The sequence below is a fragment of the Haliotis cracherodii genome, unplaced genomic scaffold, assembly GCF_022045235.1.
Source record: "Haliotis cracherodii isolate W230 unplaced genomic scaffold, xgHalCrac1.p SCAF_7, whole genome shotgun sequence".
In the NCBI taxonomy this organism is placed as follows: Eukaryota; Metazoa; Mollusca; class Gastropoda; order Lepetellida; family Haliotidae; genus Haliotis; species Haliotis cracherodii.
In genome coordinates, this window is record NW_027266330.1 from 51,337,173 (window position 1) to 51,362,977 (window position 25,805).

Genomic DNA, 25,805 nt, shown 5'->3' on the forward strand with positions numbered 1-25,805 from the left:
ATGAATCAACCAAGTCAGCGAGCCTGACCACCCGATCCCCTAAACTGCCTCTTACGACAAGCATAGTCGTTGCTGAAGACCTATTCTATCCCGGATCTTCACGGGCCCAGTGAAAATGAAAACATTATAATGATGTGATTGTTATATCATATTAAATGATAAACATTAATGTCACAGTGTCTGTATCCGCCCATCCGACCATGCATAGTAACAATACAACGTCACGTGTTTGTTGCTCACGTGCTGGTAGCCACGCCCATCACTCACTTCACACGGCACAGATCTCGGATGTACTGAACGTTTAAGGATCTGACAGTCAGTCGAAGACAGAACAAGGAAGTAGGCTACGAGACAGGTGAGAATTGATCTTATATTCGTTTTGTCCACATTGTCGTATGGCAATAAGAACGGTTGTCAGTGCTTATATACTAATCCGATCGTGTTATCTTACGGGAAGTTAATCCGTTAATCCAAGCTGAACACTCCAGCGCTTTCCTCTATTAGACGACGAAATACGAGTAGCCTGCAACCTCGGGGTATCGCGGTGCTTGTCATGTCCTCCGTGCTTGTCCTCAAGTCAACAATAAACCAAAATACATAAATGTTAGTGTAAATAGTATTTTATTTTAGTTTATAGTTTATTGGATAAGAAAGGATATAAGGTCTATATAATCTAGTAACATAAATTGCATCATTGTTCGAGACACAAATAACAAAACTCAAGTACGGTTTTCACTAATATACAATTCCAAGACTAATGCTGTGACTTGTACATATAATAGTTATTTGATAAGATATCATTTCAAATGCTTTTGGCTACCTACACTATTGGCTTGACTTCTTAATTTTACCACTGATTACCTGGAAAAACATATTGTACTTGGCTACTTGGTAAAAAATTAAACTTTGGGGCCTGGATACACTGGATGATCCAGTATGGACAAAGTGCTTGTTTCATCTCATGAATATTTGCTTTACACCAGGACATCCTGTTTCATTATGTGGGCCTTTGTATAGGAACTACAAATACTGCTTTGAAAGTAAAAAAGACTATTCGTCTCCTGGTTAGCTGGTCTGACAACAAGTTACTTGATCAGGCTAAAAATACTAAGGTAACAAACATGCTTATAACAAATATGCTTATAACCATAAATTTTACGGTAAACTAGCTTATAACAAACATGGTTTTAACAAACATGCTTATAATGAACATGCTTATAACGAACATGCTTATAACGAACATGGTTATAACAAACATGCTTATAACGAACATGTTTATAACGAACATGGTTATAACAAACGTGCTTATAACAAACATGCTTATAACAAACATGCGTATAACAAACATATTTATAACGAACATGGTTATAACAAACATGCTTATAACGAACATGTTTATAATGAACATGGTTATAACAAACGTGCTCATAACAAACATGCTCATAACAAACATGCTTATAACAAACATGTTTATAACAAACATGTTTATAACGAACATGCTTATAGCAATCATGCTTATAACCAACATGCTTATAACCAACATATTTATAATGAACATGCTTATAACAAACATGCTTATAACGAACATGTTTATAATGAACATGGTTATATCAAACGTGCTCATAACAAACATGTTTATAACAAACATGTTTATAACAAACATGTTTATAACGAACATGCTTATAGCAATCATGCTTATAACAAACATGCTTATAACAAACATGCTTATAACGAACTCTTCATGTGGTTCCGACAAATTGCTGTGTATTTTATAATATAGAATGGATGGATATAATCAACATACTTATAAACAAATAACGGCTATAGTAAACTCAGTTTGTGGTCCTGTGTGTACTGTGTCAATGGTGAGCTGCTCGCGTGTCACCAGTCTGCCGTTCAAAACACACATGGCTTATCTCCCCGAGGCAAGAGAGTTAACTGACTTTAAAAGTGTAGTTTCCACCCTCGCCGAACTAGGCTGGAATTACAGGGCTCGATCGTAGCGCCACCCGTGGCTATTACCAGTTATGTTCCTTCTGAGCCTATCCTATGGACCAATCAGATTCCACCTCTGGTATCACTTGCGTTTGCTTCACACAAAATGGTGGCGCCCAGTCAGGACCATCTGGCATTGCCTAAAAGTCGGGCCGGGCCGGGCCAAGACGGGCCAAAGTGTTACTGGCTGATTACTTAATTATCGGCGATCATAACTACATATATTTGATGCAACATACACACATGACATTAATGAGCAGTCACCAACCAAAAACGTGCACCATAAATAAGTAATTCGGAGTAAATCACTTGAAAACCAAAAAGTAGAGCTGTGTGTAAGCGTCGCTGATCTTGGTAACATGTAAAAGAGCAATCGTTAAACGAAATAAGATTTGAAACGTATCAAATACTTCTAGCTATCGTGATACAAATTTCCATCTGTGAGCATAGTGTTTATATTTATAGGAACGTTCTATATATAAGTAAATACCACTTTATAATGTCACTGATCATCGTATTTAAAGCAGACACGTTGCTTAAAGTAGACCTTCTCTCCCTATACTCTCAACAGTCACACAGGTGTTCGGTCCGACTTGGCCCGGGCTGTCACAATCAACTTAAACCTTACAGATGTATCATCAAATGCATTCACATCTCATCTTTAGATTAGTATTATATCTACCTAAATGCCACTTTATAGTGATGTGAGGTGAGGTGAAATGGGGTTTAACGTCGCGTCGAAGATTATTGCACTTATATAGCGACGTCCACTTTATAGTGTCTCAGGTCGCCGTACTTAAAGAAAACAAGGTGCTCAAAGTGAAGCCCTTTTCCCTCTACATTCTCAACATAGTCTCTATCAGAAGTGTTTGTCTTGTGTTGGGTCCGACTTGGCCCGGGCAGTCAAAATCAACTTTAAACACACAGATGTATCTTCAAATTTGTTTACGTCTATAGATTAGTGTTATATATACCTATATACCACTTTATAATGTCACGGTACATCGTATTTAAAGAAAGCAAGGTGCTCAAAGTCAAGCATTTTTACTGTATTGTCTTAAGAAATTATATGTCAGAAGTGTTCGCGTATTTTTGTGCTTAAGTGACTTGGACATTGTTAAGCTTCTTAAACTGTTCATTTGAAACATGTCAGACAGCTTTGACATCATTGATGACTTAGTCTTATGAGGTGTGTAAACCTTAGCGGAAATGAGCTCAAGTAAATACAGAAACAGACGGTCTACAATTGCCACAGTGTTAGGCCCGAAAGTCTATTTAAATTGTGATTAAGGAAGTAGAGGGTAGAGAGAGAACAAGATAACAAATCTTAACAAAACCTACCTGCCAAACAAGTGCTAGTTCGTTCGTATCCGTAATCCGTCACAAACTACGATAAACTCATAGTGTGTTCGATGAAGTAAATACAGCCCTTCAGATCTTTGTTTACTGAATACACCTTGACCTATGTTCAGTGGTATAATTTATATATAGATATTGAAGCTACATGGCCGCCGATAGTTTCTTTGAAATGTCCTGGCTACATTTCAAGGTTTCGTGCTCAACTAATATATATGAATGTATATGATGTCTCATCTTGATGTACTTTAATAATGCAATTCGACAAAGAAGATGTACAGATGCCTCGACAGCATTTTTGGCAGTCAACTACAAGTACAGGTAAACATGGCTATTAATGCTCATGTGTGTCAGGTTGCCCTTACCTCGCCGTCACATCTTTACACAAAGCAAGTGCATAGTCTAAACTAGGCTACATTTGCGTTTCTTTAGCCGTTTACAGATGCCTCGACAACATTTTTCACACATGAATGACTTTAACCTTGGCTCTCAACTAGTACAGGTATACATGGCTATTAATACTCATGTGTGTCAGGTTGCCTCAACCTCGCCGTCGTATCTGTACACAAAACAAGAGCATAGTCTAAACTAGGCTACATATGCATTTCTTCAGCCGTTTCAATAATGCAGTGCGCTGTCACAGCATGCTGCGTAGGTCTGTACAGCACAATGTATTTTATTAGTAATTGGTCGATCCTTCATAAATCATATTTTTGCCATTCATTTCACATATGCCTCGGTAGAATTGAGGTAGGGGAAGGACTTCTGGTCAGTTAACAAGGTATTCAGATATGCAGAAACTCGTTTATCCGGACAACAATTTAGAAAAAGCAATTGTCCGGATACGCGAGGTTCGACTGTATAGCGCATGATACATGACAAAACAGATGTGTTAGGACCTGATTCGCACTTGCTGAAGGGATACCGGTGGACCCTGATCATAATACATTGGTTGCTTATTATTATTATTATTATTATTATTATTATTATTATTATTAAACATATTGTACTGTCCAAAAAGACAAAGGGATTGGGCGCCAGTGCAGCACTTATAACCACCTTCTCCCTATATACAGTTATACATAATATTGCATAATGAAAATTCACAATTAACAGTTGAAGCATCACATTGTGGAAACACAGGGCGCAATATAAATTTATATACAGTGCTCATATGAAGGATATGTACAATGTGCTGGAAAGTGAAGACAGTCTGCATACATATGCTAATATTATACATGTTAGTGTTGTATATAGATTGAACAATATTAATGATTAACAGTTTGGAAACAATAATATGCTAGCAACTGAATCTGTTAGTCGTTTCTATACATTTGTGTACAGACAAGAATCTTTTTGTATTCAGGAAAACATCTAAGTTTGGATCACAAAAAAAAGAATACGATGTAGAGTTTTTTGTCCTCCAAGATTATCGATAGCTGTCAGTAAAGTCTCCCTAATATCATGATATAAGGTACATTGGAAGAAGAAATGGAATACATTTTCACAAGGAGCTCCGCATATACAGGAAATAGTATGAGATAATTAACAGGAAACAGGTTGGAATTTAGTGTGCTACAATTGTGTCTCAATCTAGTGTGCAATATGTTTGTACTTACTTACTTACTTACTTTGGAGATTTAACGTGCGCTTTCCGACTGATGCGTATTTCGCACATTTGTTTGTAGATCTCTCACCGCAATTATAGTGCATAGATTGTGATGTAGGCTGCTCAGATGCGACAGCTTGAAAATACGATATTGACGGACTATCCCTGATTCCCGATGATAGATTATTCCATTGGCCTAATGTATCTATAATATAAGACCTTTTAAATGTAGATGTCCGTGCAAATGGAACTACAAAATCACGGCGGTTTCCGAGATTATAACTGACCTTCTGTGACACAGCTGGTGGTATAAGATCAGTTACATATGAAGGACATGGCTTATTTATTATTTTATACATAGTTACAAGTTTGTTGACGTTTCTTCTATACGCTTATATTATATGTATCCACGTCACACACCTAGAACAAGTACACTTATTTAAATATTACTAATATTACATGAATGTTACTGAGCAGTCAGTTAGAGTTTATATCTTTGCGCTTAATCAGCAACATTATACCTTACATGTATATTACAACTATGTAACTTTCCTTTCAAGAAATACCATAGCATGGTGACAGAGATGAACTTCTACCCCAAGAGATGTGTCATTGACTAAAATCTGCTTTGTTAATTTGATTTCAAGTGATAGCCTTCACCTGGAAGATATTTATATTTGTATTATTTTAATTTTTCTTTTCATATATATCCCTCTGAATTTTGGGTTTTGAAATAGCATATCGCAGAAATAACTCCTGTTGGACCATTAGACTTGCAAGAATACTCTAATCATTGGCCGAAACATGCCCCGTTTGTGCTTCTTGCTTTGTCAGACCGAACCCATACTGTTGAATTTCTCAAAAGCTTTAAAAGGGTTAAAGCTATTTTGGAAGTATAAATGGGTTGATTGGTGACTACCACACGAGTAGCAAATGGAGTTATGTCCGATGAAATTATCTGTTTTGACTTGTGCTTATCGTTTCCGTGTTTTTCGGGTTTAACAACTAACTTGCCTTTGCGTGTGTTTGTTCCACCGGTGGTGCAGGATACGCTCACCTGTATGCAAACACCTGTTATCCTCACTGTTCGATAGAAGTTTTTACACGTAAGTATGTAAGTTGTATGTCATCTTAATATATCACTTGTGTTATCCCCCTTTTTGGGGTGTACTACAAACATAAATCAAAGTTTCTTTTGAGCTATCATTAATATCATAAAATACTTAGCAAGTCTATGCTTATCATTCCCTCTTCTCCTACCAAAGGCTCTAATTTTGGCTAATTGTTACATATTCTTCACGAATACTGTAAATCATGAAACGTGTAACCAAATTAATGCGAGTTAAGAACGCTGGCTAGACTAACATCCAGTTTCTGAAATGAACATATTTTACAAAAATAAAAACAATTGTTTGATTATATTGATAAAATATATAACTGCAGTAATCTAGTCTAGCCAAATATGATGGACTTGCATGGGCTGTATTGGATATATTTGTTTCAGGAACTGTATGACAGGCCTAAAATGCGTCACGAAAGTAATGCGATTAACTTTGCTTTTGACCTGTAAAAGCTAACCAGCAAACGAAAACACGGCGCCGTTGTTTACAATGAACGCATGTCTAAACAAACATCCTTTTTTATATACTTAAGTAGAAGTATCACGATGGACAGTGCATACAACTGTTTGGCAAACAATATCAAGCAATATTTTAGATTCAGAATCAACATACCATGCCATAACAGAAACATATATATTAGATTGTATGTATTCATATTTGCCGTTATATACGATAAATTTATTTTGCCGTCACCGTTTAAAACTACTCTGAACTACTTGTATGTATAGATCATCTAAGTGTTGTCCCCCCGGAGAGGATACGTAAGCCCATTTCATTCAAAGTAATTTATATATACCAGGTTTTTAATCGTAGAATGTTTGTTTGTTTTAATTTTGGCTAAATTTCTCCATAATCACCAATAACTGAAGGGATGGTGTAAATCCTGCTGGGGTCCATGCTGGTAGCAAAGGTACTGTAAGTCCCCATGGTCCCTGGTGTGGTGGCCTAGCTTTGGTTGTTGGTGATCAATAGCCTGTTTTTATGATGTGTCGACTGTCCTAATCCAATCATTTTTATTGTTCTAAAACTGGTTTTAAAGTTATAATCTGTGAAATATTGCTAGTTGTTGTACTGTCCTTCGACGACAGTTTTTTATATATGCTACAACTTGTTCAAGTCACGATATGGCTGAAATATTGCCGATGTGACTCTAAATATTAACTCACTCACTTACTTGTATGGATAGATCATCTTATTTGTAAACAGTAGGCGGACGTATTATATATCTAACAGTTACAAAAGTCTGCTGAAATCTTCTATTTCTTTATTATGTAAATCACTCGAAGTATAGTTGTCATAATGAACATAGTTTTAAAGTATATTTGTCACATGCAATAATACTGTCCTGTATTATTAGTAATATTTTCAATATCAACCACATATTTTGAGAATCCAGTAAAAAGAAACTGAGTAAAGCAGTGGTAAAATCTATCCATATATACAAAATTGTATATTTTTGGATATACCATACATACAAAATTGTATATTTTTGGATATACCATGTATGCAAATTGTATATTTTGTATATATTGGAATTTTCCCTTGTGATCCTTTCACTGGCACTTACAAAGATTAGCAGTTTTAGAATAAGAAACTAAATTAAATCCAGTATGACGTGATGATGTGTAAGCATACAGAATACTAAGAGAGCCCAACTTACTTCAGTTTCTGTACTGTACTTGCGCTTACCTCCTTTTGCATCCTGCGTATCATTCAACCTGTCGGATCGACTTGTCCCGGGTGGTTAATAATCTTAAACATCACGACTGTAAAACAAAGTTGCTTACTTACTTACTTTGGAGATTTAACGTGCGCTTTCCGACTGATGCGTATTTCGCACACGGGCCCGGCCAGGCCATTTAATGTTTTTCCGAAAGGTGCGAAAGTGGTGTGTGCAACCCAAGAGGGGGCTTTAGGGGTTGCTTATATAACTTACTTACTTACTTACTTTGGAGATTTAACGTGCGCTTTCCGACTGATGCGTATTTCGCACACGGGCCCGGCCAGGCCATTTAATGTGTTTCCGAGAGGGGCGAGGGTGGTCTGTGCAACCCAAGAGGGGGCTTTAGGGGTTGCTTATATATAATTTGGGAATTTTGAGATTTGGAATAGATGCCGATGGGGTTGGGGAGGAGAACTAAGGGAGATGGGTATGGTGGATGTTTGTTTGTTTATGTGATTTTGATTTGGTAGGTTATTATGGTTTTAGATGCGTTTTATTAGTTCCGTTTTTATTAAGAATACGCCTAAGGCCTTGACGTTTTCTAGTTTATTTTGTGGGTTTAGTATTGCTTCTAGAGTGAGAGCCTTGTTTAGATTGAGGGTGGTTTGTAATGCGGTTCGATGTGTTAGGTAGTGTGTGCAGTGGATGAGTGCGTGTTCTGGGGTTTCTGGTTGTTTGCAGTGTGGGCAGTTACCTGTAGTGTGTTTTTTAAGTTTCTTTAGGTGGTTATTTAGGTTGGTGTGTCCTGTTTGGAGTTTAGTGATTACTCTGTCGATTTTTTTTGATGGATGGAGAATTTTTGGTTTGGTTAGTGGTTTGCTGAGCACTCTTTTGATTTGGCTATTTGAGTTTAGATATAGGTTATGCCATTTTTTTGTGATTTTTTGTTTGTTTACACTTTTAATTTCTGATTTTGAGATGGGTAAGTTTAAGCTTATTTCTGGGATTTTGAGTGATAGTTTAGCTGCTTTATCGGCGTTTTCATTACCGTATATTCCTACGTGGGCGGGTATCCACAAGAAGGTTATTTGTTTGCCTGCTTTTGTTAGGTCGTTGGAGCTTTTAAGTATTTGATTTATTAATTTAGGTCGGTTTTTGGTATTTTTGTTTTGGAGGGCTTGTAGTCCACTTAGGGAGTCAGTAAGTATTAGGATTTTTTGGTTGTTTTTGGATTCTTGATTGTGGAGGGCTGAGGCCATGCCCATTAGTTCGGCCGTGAATATTGATTGGTTATTTGGGAGTCGGAAGGATTGTGTGGTTTTAGTTGGTTGTGTGGTATGGACTCCGAAACCCGTGTGTTTGGAGGTCGGATCTGAGGATCCGTCCGTGTAAATGTGACACCAATTTGGCCAATTTTTGTGTATGTATGCTAGTGTGGTAGTTTTAGCTATGTTTGGGTCGGTTTGTTTATTTATTTGGCTAGCTAGTGTTGTGGCTATTTTGGGTATTTTAAGTTTAGGGGTGAAGATATTTGATTGTTTGCAGTTTTGTTTAAGATTTTTAATTTGGTGTTCATTTAGGTAGTTTGTTATTCTTTGGGATATTGGGGTAAGTAAGGGGTGTTTACGAGCTAGAGCTTGGTTTTTGGGGCTGATGTTTTGGTTTATTAAGTTTTGGATGAGAGGGTTTGATTGGGACGCGGCCCAGAAATTTATGCTTAGCTGTTCCCTGCGTAGACTTAGTGGCATTTCTCCTGTAGGTAAGGCCTGAAGTGAGGTGTAGGAGGTGCCATGTTGGGTGCGTGTAATGAGTTTGAGAGCCTGATATTGTATTGAGTCAAGTTTTTTAGATAGAGAGTTGTTTAGGGTGTTGTATATGGCGCAGCCGTAGTCTAGTTTTGATCTAATTAGGGATATGTAGAGAGAGAGGAGAGTATCTTTGGAGGCTCCCCAGTTAGAGCCAGTTAGGCATCTTAGGGTGTTTAGGTCTTTACTGCATTTAGTTGTTAGGTTTTGGATGTGAGCATCCCAGGTGAGATGTTCATCGAAAATAAGTCCTAAGAATTTGGTTTGTTTTTGAAATTTGATTGTTTGATTGTTTAGCTGGAGGATTGGGGAGGCGGGTTTCATGTTTTTATGTTTGAATACTATTCCTGTTGTTTTTTCTGTGTTAAGGGAGAAGCCCCATTTGTCAGCCCATTGTTGTATTTTATTAAGAGATTTTTGGAGTAGATTTTTGGCCATTTTCATGCTTTTAGTGCGGATCCAGATGGCTCCATCATCCGCGAATTTTGATGTGTTTACTTTAGGGGATAGACCCTGGAATAGATCGTTTATCATTATATTGAAGAGGGTGGGGCTGAGGATACTGCCCTGTGGAGTGCCATTTTCTAGGGGACATTGGTCCGATAGAGTTTGGTCTATACCCACGGTTATTTTACGATTGTTTAAGAAGTCCTGGATGTAGTTTATTATCTGACCTTTGAGTCCTATTTTTTTAAGTTTTTGTATTAGCCCATCGTGCCATACCATGTCGAAAGCTTTAGAAAAGTCTAAGAAGATGCCTGTGGTATATTGTTTATTTAGTTGTCCTGTCTTAATATCTTGTTCTAGTCGGGCGAGGTTATCTAGGGTTGAGCGGCCAGGAGTGAAACCGCTTTGATCTGGGTTTATGATTTTATTTTGGGTTAGGTAATGTTGTAATCTATTTTTAGCCATTGATTCCATTACTTTACATAAGTTTGAAGTTAGGGATATTGGTCTATATGAGTTAGCTTGATTAGCTGGTTTATTAGGTTTAGGGATTGGTATGACTAGGGCCTGTTTCCAGGGAGTAGGAACCTGTCCGTTTAGGTAGATGAGATTGTATAGTTTGAGTAGTGCCTGGAGTAGTTTTAGGGGGAGTTTTTTAATTATTTGGTAAGAGGTTAGGTCTAATCCTGGGGCTGTGCCCTTTTTCCTGTTTTGGATTACGTAGAGGAGCTCCTCCATTGTGTAGGGTTGATTTATTTCTAGATTGTTATTGTTTGGTTCTTTTGTGGGTTTGTTTTCTGTTTTAAGTTTATCTTGGAATTTTTGGCTGAAGTTGCTGTTACTGCTAACGGCCGAAAAGTGGTTGGCGAGATTATTTGCTTTTTGGGCGGGGTTGGTTGAGTTGTTAATGTTAGGGTTTTTTTTATGTCGTTTTAAGCCTCTAATGGCGTGGATTTTGCGCCAGACCGTTCTGGCATCTGTACGATTATTTATACCTTCGCAGAATTTTTTCCAGTCTCTACTTTTGGCTATTTGGACTAGTTTTTGAACCTGGTGGTTTAGTTCGTGGGCTATGTTTAAATATTTGTAGTCGCGTTTTGCTTTATTGAAGGCTGATTTACGTTTTCGTCTGGTCTGTTCTATTTCCTCATTCCACCATGGTACCGTCGGTTTGCCTGTCTTAGATGTTTTGAAGGGGATGGAGGTTTTGGCTGCGTTTATTATATAGTCTGTTAGGTTTTTACAATAGGTTTCTGGATCATTATTTTCTATTTCGTTTAAGTTAGCTTCGTTGCAGATATCTTGGAATTGGTCCCAGTTAGCTTTATTGTAATGGAATTTTGGTTCTTGGTTTTCTGTTTGGATTGGTACGTTTGTATTTCCTATGGTTATGTTTATGGGGAAGTGGTCGCTACCTAGCGGGACGTCGTGCACTTCCCATTGAGTGCTTTGGGCTAGATCTGCGGTGCATATGGTTAGGTCGATAGCCGACATTTTTTGGTTTATCTTATCGTACCTCGTGGGTTGGTTGCTATTAAGGAGTACTAGGTCGTTTGTTTCTATCCATTCGGAGATTAATTTGCCATGATTATCTATTTTATCATCTATGCTCCATGTAGGATGGTGAGCGTTAAAGTCTCCTAGGAATATAGGAGTATTTTGAGTAGTTTGTTTAGATCCTCAGGTTGGACTTTTTGTTCCGCCCAGTGGTAAATATTTATGATGTTTATGTTTCGGTTATTTAATGTGATTTTAATGCCGTTGGCTTCTAGGTTTGGCGTGTCTATTTTTATTTCTTCGTAATTTATATCTTCCCTGATAAATATGATTAGTCCTCCTGCGGCTCTTCTTGTTTTCGGTTTAGCTCTGTCAGTTCTAACTGAGTTGTAGTTAGGTAGTGTGAATTTCGATTTTTTTGAGAATTTGGTTTCCTGTATACAAGCAATGTGAGGGCCTTTATTTAGTTTAAAATTAGTTTTTAGTTCATGGCCGTGGGAGGTGAGTCCGTTGGCGTTCCACTGAAAAATATTTAGTCCTTCCATTATTGGTTTCGGGTGATTGGTGATTTAGTTTTTAGTTTTTATTTTATTCGGTGAGTTCTTTTAGATGGAGGTTAAAGAGGAAGAAGGGAAGATCGGTTAATTTTAGATTGAAAGCTACTTTGTGGAAGGATTCCATACTAGCTTTTGGTGAGTTTTGACTATGCATATATGCTAGGAGTAAGGTGAGGTTATTTAGGTTTGGGGTGTTGGCTGGTTGGGAAGTTTGGTTTGTTTTAGTTGGAGTAGTGTCTATTGTTTCCTCAGTAGTGGAGAAATCTTCGTCATGGGTTGGATTAGGTTTAGATGGTTGAGTTTCCATGGGGGAGGCATGTGATGTGGAGGGTTGTGAAGGTGTTGGCGGGATGGGTGTAGCTGATGTTTTCTTAGTGTTTGTGTTTTGTTGTTGTGCTTGCTTGTGGGAGAGCGTTGTTGCCATATGGGCTGTAGGGTGCTTGGATGAGGGTCGTGTTGTGGTGGTCATTTTGAGGTTTGTTTTGCATGCGGGGGTTGATGTTTTGGGAGGGTTCGTGGTTGGTTGAGTGGCTGCTTGTGTGTGTGAGGTGGGTGCGGTTTCTCGGTAGGGGTCCCAGACAGAGCTGTCGGTTATGGGTGTGGTGTTTGTTTGTGGGATGGTGTTTGGGTGTGGTGTAGGGAGGAGTGGTTTAGATGCAGGTGTAGCAAATTTTCGTGTTTGGATTTTAGCCGTTTCTATGTTTATGTGTTTGTTGGCCTGCTGGGTGAGTGTGTGTCTGTGTGGGCATTGGTTTGAAAGTGAGGTGTGTTGGGTGGATTTGCAGTGGATGCACCAGGGTGTGCATGTGCCTGGGCAGTCTGTTTGTGCGCATTTTTTACATTTAGTTTTAGGGTAGGTGCATTGGGAAGCAGTGTGGTTGTATTTGAGGCACTTTGAACATTGCTTAACCTGCTTTATATAGGGTTTGACTTCTAAGTTGGTGTGGGCTCCGAAGGATATGTGTTTGGGGGCTTCAGGGAATTTAGCGGTGTTTTTAAAGTTGATTATGACAATGGAGGTTGGGACCGTTTTTCCGTTTCTAGTTGAGGTTATTCTGCGCGTGCTGGTGATGAGGGGTTGAGGGTTTTGGTCTTGGTTTATGTTAGCTTCTAGAGAGTATAATTGTAAGTCCTCAGTTGTTTCCCTGGGGTTAACCCTAATTACGCCTCGTGTATATTGTTGCCAATTAGGTGTTTGTTTGATTACCGTGACGTGGAGTATTAGAGTTATTTTATTTGCTGCGTTGTAAGATTCTCGGTTAGGGAAGATTATCTGGTATCCTTTGTTGGCTTTTTTAATATTGTTGTAATTTATTTTTTGTCTTTTGAACCAAAGTCCTATTTTGTCTGCCGAAAGTTCTAGTGAGAGAGTGGTGCCTGAGCCTGCTGAGAAGAAGTAGAGGGCGAAGGTGGTGAGGAAGGCGGCCGGGGAGGGTGTTGGCGATGGAGGTGGAGTGGATGTGTCGAGTTTGCGTTTTTTGGTGTTTTGTGGTGGCGAGTTAGCTGGTTTGGTTGGGGTGGTGTATGTCGTGTTTTCGCCATACTCGGTCGGGACGATGTTTTCGAGTGACCTCCCAGAAGTGTTGTGCGCTTCCGCAGGCGTGGGTGAGTAAGGAGCTGGAATGTCTGCGAGTGTGGCGTTGCGGGTGTCAGTCATATTGTTTGGGTGTTGTGTTGGAGAGCGTGTGTTGTGGTGAGCGGTGGTGGAGTGTTTTTGGGAGGTGAGTTGGTTTGTTGTTTTTACTTGGTGAGTTGTGTTTAGGAGGCGGAGGAGGTTGCGGTGGTTATTTGTTGTTGGTTTTAGTAGGAGGGTTTGGGAAATGGATTATTTATTGAAGATTAAGTTTGATTCTGGAAGGCTGGGATAAGGTGAGACAAGTGGAAAGCGGGGATTAAGAGATATTTAGTCGAAGGAGTGGAGGTATGTGAGTGGTGGGCGTGGGTGGTGAGTAGGAAAGAGCGAGCGTTGTGTTTAGGAGAAGGGGGGATTAGGTGTTTTTTGTTTTTAGGAGTTGGGTCAAAGGGTGTGTTTGAGTGGTGGGCGTTGGTGTGAGTAGAAATGAGTGCGAGCTGTGTTAGGGAGATTGGGTAGGATAAGGTGTTGGTTATTTAGTGTTGTTGTTTTTTAAGGATTTAGGGGTTTTATGATTAATTCGGTGAGAGTGATTTTAAGAGTATGTGAATAAGGATAACGTGATAATTACCGATGATGGAGTTTCCTTGGCTGGCTATCAGGCAATGCTCTGTGCTGGCTTGGGAAGTGTTGCTCGCTGGGAGTACAAACTGCAACTGATTGTCTGGCCAAGACTCGTTTATTTTCAAACCGCTGTCCTGTAGCTGGAACACTGCTAGGTTCGGCGTTAAACAACAAACAAACAAACGGTGAGAGTGATTGTAAGAGTATGTGAATAAGGCTGAAAGGATGACGTGATAATTACCGATGATGGAGTTCTCCTTGGCTGGCTATCAGGCAATGCTCTGTGCTGGCTTGGGAGGTGTTGCTCGCTTGGGGTACAAACTGCAACTCTGTGCTTATATAAAAAAAAGTTGCTAGATATATAGAGAACTTTAATTTATGGCGTCTTTTAACCATCACGACAATAATACTGAGTGGTCCAAGTCAGGTTCAGGAGAAGTGTGTTTTCACAGAAGGAGCTTCTCGGAGATGCAGCACGTATTCTCGCGGTATGGCAGATTACAACTGTCTCAAATAATCCTGTTTTCCTAAACACACTCATAGATAATAGAAGCATTAAGCAGGGTTGAGGGAGAGATTTATCCTGAAATGCAAAGTGTCTCACCTTACCTTCTCCAAGTGTTAGCCTGTGAGTATGATCCTTGAAAAAAACCACGACGGATTAGGTAAAAGCAAGGGATTTTCCGACCATACACATACCATGAAAAAAGGGCTTCACTTTAAAGAGTATACTTCACTCCAACACATTTGGTGAAATTTTCTTGAGAAGATACAGTGAAAGTGCTCGACTTTAACAGACCAGTTTTCTTTGAGTTATCGTGCGACATTATTAAGTGTTATAAAGGTAGATATAATACTAGTCATGTTGAGAATGTAGAGGAAAAAGGGCTTCACTTTGAACTCATGGTTTTTTTTAACTGCGATAAACTGTGACATTATAAAGTGGTACATAGGTAGATATAACACTAATCTGTAGATGTAAACACATTTGAAGATAGATCTGTGTGTTTAAAGTTGATTTTGACAGCCTGGGCAAAGTCGGACCCAACACTTCTGACAGAGATTTTCTTAAGAAAATACAGTAAAAATACTTCACTTTGAGTTCCTTGTTTTCTTTAAATACGATGTACCGTGACATTATAAAGTGGTATTTAGGTAGATATAACACTAATCTGTAGATGTAAACACATTTGAAGATATGTCTGTGTGTTTAAAGTTGATTTTGACGGCCCGGGCCAAGTCGGACCCAGCACAAGCCAAACACTTCTGATAGAGACTATATTGAGAATGTAGAGGGAAAAGGGCTTCACTTTGAGCCCCTTGTTTTCTTTAAATGCCATAAACTGTGACATTATAAAGTAGTATATAGGTAGATATAACACTAATCCAAAAGTGTAAACACATTTGAAGATAGATCTGTGTGTTTAAAGTTGATTTTGACAGCCCCGCCCAAGTCGGACCCAGCACAAGACAAACACTTCTGATAGAGACTATGTTGAGAATGTAGAGGGAAAAGGGCTTCACTTTGAGCAACTTGTTTTCGTTAATTACAGCGATCTGAGACACTATAAAGTGGTATTTAGGTTGATATAATACTAATCTAAAGATGTGAATCCATTTGATGATACATCTGTGTGTTTGAAGTTGATTTAGACAGCCCGGGCCAAGTCGGACCAAACACTTCTGACATAGATTTTCTTAAGAAAATAGACTAAAAATACTTCACTTTGAGTCCCTTGTTTTCTTTAAATACGATGTACCGTGACATTATAAAGCGGTATGTAGGTAGATAGAACACTAATCTATAGATGTAAACACATTTGAAGATACGTCTGTGTGTTTAAAGTTGATTTTGACAGCCCGGGCCAAGTCGGACCCAACACAAGCAAAACAATTCTGATAGAGACTATGTTGAGAATGTAGAGGGAAAAGGGCTTCACTTTGAGCCCCTTCTTTTCTTTAAATACGATGTACCGTGACATTATAAAGTAGTAAATAGGTAGATATAACACTAATCTATAGATGTAAACACATTTGAAGATACATCTGTGTGTTTAAAATTGATTTTGACAGCCCGGCCCTAGTCGTACCCAACACAGGCAAAACACTTCTGATAGAGACTATGTTGAGAATGTAGAGGGAAAAGGGCTTCACTTTTGAGCACCTTGTTTGCTACTGCAATATGAGACACTAAAGTGTTATATAGGTAGATATGATATCATAATTAGTCTATAGATGTAAAGTATGTGTTGTAATTTTAGAAGCGCTTTGACAGTTATTAACACGTGTCGTGTCAGTCCTATGACATTCGCGAATATCCACTTGCAGAAAACATACTGTGTTGGTTTAACATGAATTAGTAAAGGTTAATTAGGTATGCCAAACACGTTGATTAATGAAAGAAGAGTAGTCAAAACACTGTCATTTCGAATTCCTGCCCAGGCCATTACACCACTGCTCGCTAAGGTCGGTGAGAAACCTTCTCATCAAAGAAAAGACACAGTCAAGACACTGACTTTTCGGTGTGAACTCTCGGTATGTAGCTATAATTATCAGTTTATTACATTGCTGAAGATACATTTTGATTCAAACTCAATTAAATGAGCAAAACTATCCGTTTCTGGACATTTGAGATCTGCCTAGATCTGCACGTTTCGTTTTATTATTCTGCAATCCATTTTTAGTATTACCCGCTGGCCCGGCCCGACTTTTAGGCAATCCCCCTCATTGCTGCGTTTGTCTCGACAATTTCATTCTTTCTTTCCTAATTGCAAAATTTCTGATCCTGAATCTGGTTCAGGTACTGGTTCTGGTGCTTTTGTTCCGGATCGGGTAAGATTCTGAAGTGTTTACATTTGGTTTTGATGGTTTTACCGTCGAAGGTGCCACAGTTGTTTTTTTCAAGTGAAACGGTAGGATTTTGTTAAATGGACTTGACCCATGGCACGTGGTGGCTCGTGGTTTTCTGCACAGTGCACAGGTCACAAATCAGGTGAGGTTAAGTGACGTACATGTACATGTAGGTCAAGGTGAGTCCTTGGATGGGAGACCATCTTCGGCAGCTTGGCCCCTGAGCGTTTGGCCCTGTCCGAAATTGAAGCAGATGTAACATGTGGCGTTTCCTTTAGCAAGTGACTTTGACTGAAATCTGCTTCTGTTCACCCAGCAGTGAATGAGTACCCGGAAGGATGAGATGGCAATGAGGTGGTTAACAGCCAGCCTCGGTTGCATACTTCCTAGTGAGCTAAGAATGATTGTTGAGTGCGCATTGTGACCTGGGGTGTAAGTAGCACTTTGAGAAAGCTCCCAGTGTATGCCGTCCTAATCTCACCCGATGGCGATGGCGGGTTCAATGAACAGATGTTCCTGGAAACACTAGGCTATTTTCTAGAAGACAGTGGGGAGTACTATGTCAGTGACAGTGAGACAAACGCAGAACTACTGTTCCAGGTGTGCACGGGCTTGAATTGTTTTTCATCTTCATCTGGCCATCATGAAGGACAGGGAAGAGAGTCTGCCTGTGATGAAGGACAGGAAGGAGAGTCTGACCGTGGTGAGGGACAGGAAGGAGAATCTCACCGTGATGAAGGACAGGAAGGAGTGTCTGACTGTGATGAAGGACAGGACGGAGAGTCTGACTGTGATGAATGATAGATAGGAGAGACTGACCATGATGAATGACAGGAGGGCGTGTCTGACTGTGATGAAGGACAGGAAGGAGAGTCTTACTGTGATGAAGGACAGGAAGGAGAGTCTGACCATCATGAAGGACAGGTAGGAGAGTCTGCCTGTGATGAAGGACAGGAAGGAGAGTCTTACTGTGATGAAGGACAGGAAGGAGAGTCTGACCATCATGAAGGACAGGTAGGAGAGTCTGCCTGTGATGAAGGACAGGAAGGAGAATCTGACTGTGATGAAGGGCAAGAAGGAGAGTCTGACTGTGATGAATGACAGAAAGGAGAGTCTGACTGTGATGAAGGACAGGAAGGAGAGTCTGACTGTGATGAATGACAGGAAGGAGAGTCTGATCGTGATGAAGGACAGGAAGGAAAGTCTGACTGTGATGAAGGACAGGAAGGAGAGTCTGCCTGAGATGAAGGACAGTGAGGAGAGTCTGACTGGATGAAGGACAGGAAGGTGAGTCTGACTGTGATGAAGGACAGGAAGGAGAGTCTGAGTGTGATGAAGGACAGGAAGGAGAGTCTGACTGTGATGAAGGACAGGAAGGAGAGTCTGACTGTGATGAAGGACAGGAAGGAGTGTCTGACTGTGATGAAGGACAGGAAGGAGTGTCTGACTGTGATGAAGGACAGTGAGGAGAGTCTGACTGGATGAAGGACAGGAAGGTGAGTCTGACTGTGATGAAGGACAGGAAGGAGAGTCTGACTGTGATGAAGGACAGGAAGGAGTGTCTGACTGTGAGGAAGGACAGGAAGGAGAGTCTGCCTGTGATGGAGGAGAGGAAGGAGATTATGATCGTGATGAAGGGATTAAGGACAGAAAGGAGAGTCTGACTGTGATGAAGAACAGGAAGGGGTATCTGACTGTTATGACGTGCAGTCGTACGGTCTGACCAAACTTACGATTTATATATTTGACATTAAGCTGACACGCCGTGATATAACTGGAATAATGTTAAAAGCGGTGTTAAACTCACTCACTCACCCAACCACTCACTCACTCAGCCACTCACTCACTTCGAAGCGTACTTTGCGGCGCTGTTTGTGAAAGCATTTGTGCAGGATTAAAAAGCATATTTACACGACAGCACGATCAGATGTATCAAACTGAACATACCCAAAACAATGATATGAAAACTGCAGGACCCCTGATTCTTGTGGCCCAAAAGCATACCGAATATGAACAATAACATTCCATAGGATGTACATGTCTAGCCTTTTCTTATTCTGGTGACCTTGCCCTTTATTTCAAGGTGCTACTGATTTTCACTTCTTCGTTCTCAGTAAACATGAGCTTCTTCGGTACCCACTCTGCTTTCCCTTTTCCGAAATGGTACCGAAGGGGTTGCAAATTAAGCTGTTAGATCAAAGAACCGAATCCCGTTATATGAGTATACCGGCGGTGCGTGTGACTGGCTGTATGTATCACGCTCATCAGGCCATAACTGAAAATCGGACATGTCATACGTGGTACGAGTTGAAAGCGCTAGCCAATTAAAACTGTGTTCAATCTTACTCCACTTATTTAATTATTACTATATATTACACTATATGTATACACTTGAGAACATATTTAACGAGGTTAATAAACATTGTACAACACTCGTTCTCGTTAAATACCACTTTTACGAAGCTCGTGACTTTGTATGCTATACAACAAGAATGAGCGTAGTAGTGTCTATGTATGCAATAACGTTCATGCAAGATGTATAAATGCTAAAGCTAACCTATCCCTACAGAATATTAGTTGAATGTGGTTTTGCATCGTAATTATATCATGAATATAAACAAAACACACATGGTGGCCAATTGTGATCATACTGAATATACACTGCATATACAATATTTACGATACGGAAACACATGAGGGTATAAATAGTTTTATCAGGTATATCTTTCTCAAAGTAAGCAAACTTTCATCGTCAGGAGTAACACAAGAAAACTTCACTCATGACCTGGTATGTACAGGTATTCTTGATGTGTTAGTGCTTCTTTCAGATTTGTCAACTCTTAGACTGACGTGGCATTATGAACACCCCTGTGTCGAGTGCTCACATCTCCCGGTAAGTCTCGTGTCCAAACAAATATTGCGTCTGTAAATCGTATACATTGAATGTATCGTCTTACATTTAGTTCTCATAAATGTTACCAAATGTTGAATAGTAACAAAGTATAAGCTACATATAATCTGTGTGTATCTCACATATCATGTCCACACCTAATTGCATAATATGTCACATGGATACTCGCTTGAGCCAAATGTGAACATCATTGATCTTCATTTCCAGGAGCACATTGGTGTCAATGTACTGTGTAAATACAGTTTCTGTTTAGATGTGAGGAGATCTTGCATTTACTTGGAAACGCAACATCTGAGGAAAACAGAGAAGGAGACTGTACAATTGTACAGAAGGCAAGGTATTGCTCAGTCCTCAATAATACCTTGTTTTTTGACAGAGTCAGTGTGTCACAACAAGAAACCTTCATTGAATTATACTCATTTGTGTTTTTAGTATGGGAGAGTATAAAGCTATAGCATTAGGTACAAGTGATGTGATTGTATAAACATATACGACGTCAAAATGGCCGACGGTATTAACGTTACGGTATGGCTTTATCTCATTGTTTTCATTGAATAAGTGATGAGTGGTTGTTAGTAATGATTGTTAAATTACGTGATCTTTTAGAGTTGCTGATAAAGATAAGTCAAATGGTAAATCCACACATCACTGGAGTGTTCTGATTAAGCCATTTTCCAGTTTGCAGGCTTGCAGAGTTATCTGCCCCTTATGACACGTGATCGCGGGCTTGACAACACATGAAAAGAGCTGACATCGTTTGTCGACAGACGATATCGTTTATTCATGTTCTACGTTTGTGATTTCAAGGAAATTTCAACTATGTTCTCATCTAAGACCGTACCACAGTTGAAGGTGTCTTTAGAGGATCGTTGCGTGACTTTTACAGGGGACACTCGTCACGAATTTGTCACTAGTGCGAGTGTGTTGCCAGCATGGATTTGCCTGTCAACCCTGATTTATCGGATGTTTCTAATGTAAGGTACACGTGTCAAACACTCTCAGACATTAACATTAACTGTGACCCTTACCTTTTACAAGGATACTGGAATAATGTGTCACACAGTTAAGCCTTGATCATCACAGAAGGAAGCTTCGCGTCTACATGTCTAGATCTCTCTCGAGACTGTTGCACGTTCGCTGATGTAGATATTGATTGCTCGCATGTTATCTGCAAGATCATAAATGGCCCAACAGGTCTTTGTTAAGTTTGTTGCTCACAATACCAAAAACAAGGTCTACACGGCAAAAAAGAAACTGAAGGGTCACTCAAGAATATTTGATTTGTAACGAGGACCTCAGAAAATATCGCCATGCCTTGGTGAAACAACGTCTAAACCTAAACAAGGACACTTCTTTGTATTCATTTTGTACCCCTGATGGTAGAATCTTTGCTTGCAACGGAAAAGCTGGAAAGCGATTGATGATAAAAATCTCAACCGATATTGACCAAATGTTAAATAGTTAAAACTCAAATCAAGAACAAAACAAAGATCTCACACCCATATACAATTAATGTTACTTGTGAGATCCAAAAGTTGCAATGATATGTATAACTGGATATCAAGAGATCGAGCTCGAAACAATCTCATTAAAATCAGATGTTAGTTCTCGCTAATGTTAAACAAAGATCTGAGGACATCCCATTACAGGTCATGTCAGAACGACCTTGCGCGAACTTCGACCGATCAATGGAATGACCAATCATTAGGCAGCTTTCTCGTGCTTTACGGCACTAATGGCAAACTGGCGACTACGCTTCGAAACATATTTTGACAAATTCTCAATTACAAATATGAAACCTGAACAAAAGAACCTTCTGGAATGGCAAATAGATTGTATAGATTGTATGGATTCAGTCGTTGGACCCGTAACCATCGTTCGGAATACACCGTGTTAAAGTTTTTGAGGTTGCATGATTAGAAATCACATTCCTACCGTCACTTTTATAATCTGGTAAGCGACGCTCTGATTGGTCGGATGAAAGGTCGTTCTGACTTGACCCCTAATGGGATGTCTTCAGATCTTTGTTTAGCGGTAGCGAGAACTGAGGTCTGATTTTAATGAGATTGCACAGTTCTTTTTCTCATTTGTTATTTGTATGCATGTATATGTTCAAGATAATGTTCTAATAAATGAAGACGTACATATTGAATGACCCATATTTTAATGAGATTGAGATCGATAAAAAAACCTGTTTCATTCGTTTGTATTACTAGTGTCATTATTCCATTACAGTTATATGTGTTGACTACAACACAAACACCCAGTGTCCATACATTGGACTCTCGTAAATCATTGCGTTTACTGACACATTTAGTCATAATATAATGCAGACTACAAGCATATGTGTACCACAACACTTCATTTCATTTAGATTGTCTGCTACTATATATTTCATCACACTCACTCATGTACTACATAGACACACACAAGTAATTCATTGCATGTACCTTTTATTTACTCATGTATTCAGTGGTACAATGGCGTTCTACTTGTACAAGTTTTAATTATTAAAACTTTGAGATACTGTATCTGGTATATGATTCATACATTGAAAAGACAAAATAACTTAAATTTACATAAAGCAATCTATAGCAAACCTGTCGATGCCGTTGCCTGGATAATGCTAGTTCCTATTTTTGCAAATGACCGATTTGAGTGCGAACAGAGCATCGATATGTTTGCATAACAACAAATGTTAATCAACTGAACTGACAAAAGGGAAAATTTCACATCATCAATCAATAATCTACTGCCTACTTTAGTTGGTTATTCATCAATGTTGTGAACACATTTATCAACTGTAGTCTTGTTCAAATATATCTCTATTCGGCACACTCTTTCACTTACTCCAACATTACACCAATCTGAGTAAGGATATGATTTATGGATGAACAACTTCTTTATTACTTATATTTATACATGCGTGTGTGCTCTTAATTGTAATAAATAAGTTGTTCATCCATAAATCGTATCCTTACTTAGTACTCTAACTTCTAAATGCCTATCAAAGAAGTTATTACATAAATATGAAAGGTGTATGTCTTGAATAAAGATTGAGTGGATGTATCTGATTGCTCTGTCATCTGTCATGAGTTGCATAATTGAAGGGAAGTAACTCTTTCAGTAAGAAGCTGGTTTCAGTAATACGGAAATTCGTTAATACGGACGAATTGTGAAATGACGCAAGTGTCTGTATAAACGAGGCACGACTGTATACCAATCCTCATATTACTTCTCATTTTTGTTAGAGATGTTGAGCAACACCCTGGTCCTGTTTTAGTAAGTTCGCACAATAAGGAGACACTTAAATGTAAGACGTCTACGATATACATTACTTCGTATTTCTGATCAAATCTCTCAATATGACTTGGTATGTTTTACAGGGACACATCTGGATGATTCTGTAAACACAAATGATCTGAAAATAGACCTTTAGCATTCCCCCCATGAGGGACAGGAATTGTTTAGTGGTGGTATAATTATATATTTCTCTGCACTGTCAGACTTTTAGAATCATACAATTTCGAAAATATGTGTTTCGAGGCTTTTTTGCGTCGGAAGAGAGTATTAGTATGTGCGTGGTACAGACCACCCAACACCCCTGTGTTGTATTGGGATCGACTAGAGCACTCATTTGTAACTATTTTGTAACGGTGGTTTTAACGAGGGTTTACTGAACAGCAACCTTCATCATTTGCACGATATTTTAGTGAGGAACAGTTTACGTTATGCAATCGGAGAGCCGACACGCGTCACGCAGCATTCACAAACTCTGCTTGAACCTATTGTTTGTTATCAGTGACGATTGTAATTATTTTGAGTCGAGTGTTGTCGACTTCAGCACGGTTTCAGTGACAACATGGGGTTGTTGTTTCGCAAACTGCATTGATCTAAAAACAAGATTTATAAAAAAATGGTGATTGTGTTAAATTACATGAATTGATTGAATCAAATGATTGGATGCGCTTGTTTAATGCGAGCCTATTGATGTAATATGTTTTATTTTTCTGTCCACATTAAAATACTTTATAGGCTTATGCATACCAAGCCGTGATGTGACAATAAGGCCAAAAATAAACCATGGTATGACAGTGAAATACGTAGAGAAATAAGCATAAATTCTATAAATTACTTAAATTTAAAATGTCTATCATTTTCAACTATCTCGTTCTATATAAATATATCAAATATTTATGTGACATTGTATTACCAAAAATATATATGTATCTCATGTATATATGTTCACGCGTGTATATATGTATGCGTGTGTGTATGTGTATGTAGGTATATTTGTTTGTGTATAATACCGTATATATGTATGCGTGTGTGTATGTGTATGTAGGTATATATGTTTGTGTATATTACCGTATATATGTATGTGTGTGTGTATGTGTTTGTAGGTATATGTGTTTGTGTGTAATACCGTATATATGTATGCGTGTGTGTATGTGTATGTAGGTATATATGTTTGTGTATAATACCGTATATATGTATGCGTGTGTGTATGTGTATGTAGGTATATGTGTTTGTGTGTAATACCGTATATATGTATGCGTGTGTGTATGTAGGTATATGTGTTTGTGTATAATACCGTATATATGTATGTGTGTGTGTATGTGTATGTAGGTATATGTGTTTGTGTATAATACCGTATATATGTATGCGTGTGTGTATGTGTATGTAGGTATATGTGTTTGAGTATAATGCCGTATATATGTATGCGTGTGGGTATGTGTAAGTAGGTATATGTGTTTGTGTATAATACCGTATACATGTATGCGTGTGTGTATGTGTATGTAGGTATATGTGTTTGTGTATAATACCGTATATATGTATGCATGTGTGTATGTGTATGTAGGTATATGTGTTTGTGTATAATACCGTATGTATGTATGCGTGTGTGTATGTGTATGTAGGTATATGTGTTTGTGTATAATACCGTATACATGTATGCGTGTGTGTATGTGTATGTAGGTATATGTGTTTGTGTATAATACCGTATATATGTATGCGTGTGTGTATGTGTATGTAGGTATATGTGTTTGTGTATAATACCGTATGTATGTATGCGTGTGTGTATGTGTATGTAGGTATATGTGTTTGGGTATAATTCCGTATATATATATGCGTGTGTGTATGTGTATGTGTATGTAGGTATATGTGTTTGTGTATAATACCGTATACATGTATGCGCGTGTGTATGTGTATGTAGGTATATGTGTTTGTGTATAATACCGTATATATGTATGCGTGTGTGTATGTGTATGTAGGTATATGTGTTTGTGTATAATACCGTAAATATGTATGCGTGTGTCTATGTGTATGTAGGTATAATATGTGTTTGTGTATAACACCGTATATATATATGTGTGTGTGTATGTGTATGTAGGTATATGTGTTTGGGTATAATACCGTATATATGTATGTGTGTGTGTGTTATTCCCATAACTTGTGTATAATTTCTGTGCACTGAACATTTATTCTGCTCTATCATTATTCACATATTACAATGTAACGAGATTTATGTAGGAGAAGGACTCGTAAGTGTGTCACAAGTGCCTAATCCATTTGAGTTTTCGCAATAAGATATGTTCAAATCAAAACCACAGGCCCTCGCCCATCCCAACTACTTCTCACGTTGACATTTTACATCTCCTGGCGATCTTTGTACCTGTTATCTGGTGAGGTGAAATGGGGTTTTACGTCGCATCCAAGATTATTGCACTTATATAGCGACGTGCATGCGCGTGTGTGTGGTGTTGCTGCTTGTACTCGTCCGGACTGATGCCTATTT

The 25,805-nt window shown here is 38.7% G+C and overlaps 1 protein-coding gene across 1 annotated transcript in view; it reads left to right on the forward strand.

Moving 5' to 3' along the window:
• Positions 1-237: 237 nt before the first annotated feature.
• Positions 238-25,805, forward strand: part of LOC139447370 (nuclear GTPase SLIP-GC-like) — a 40,384-nt gene continuing 14,816 nt past the window's right edge. The window contains exons 1-3 of the mRNA XM_071228687.1: positions 238-355; positions 19,926-19,990; positions 20,262-20,345. Coding sequence (XP_071084788.1) covers positions 19,956-19,990; positions 20,262-20,345 — 119 coding nt within the window. The 5' untranslated portion in view covers positions 238-355; positions 19,926-19,955. The remainder of the gene's footprint in view (positions 356-19,925; positions 19,991-20,261; positions 20,346-25,805) is intronic.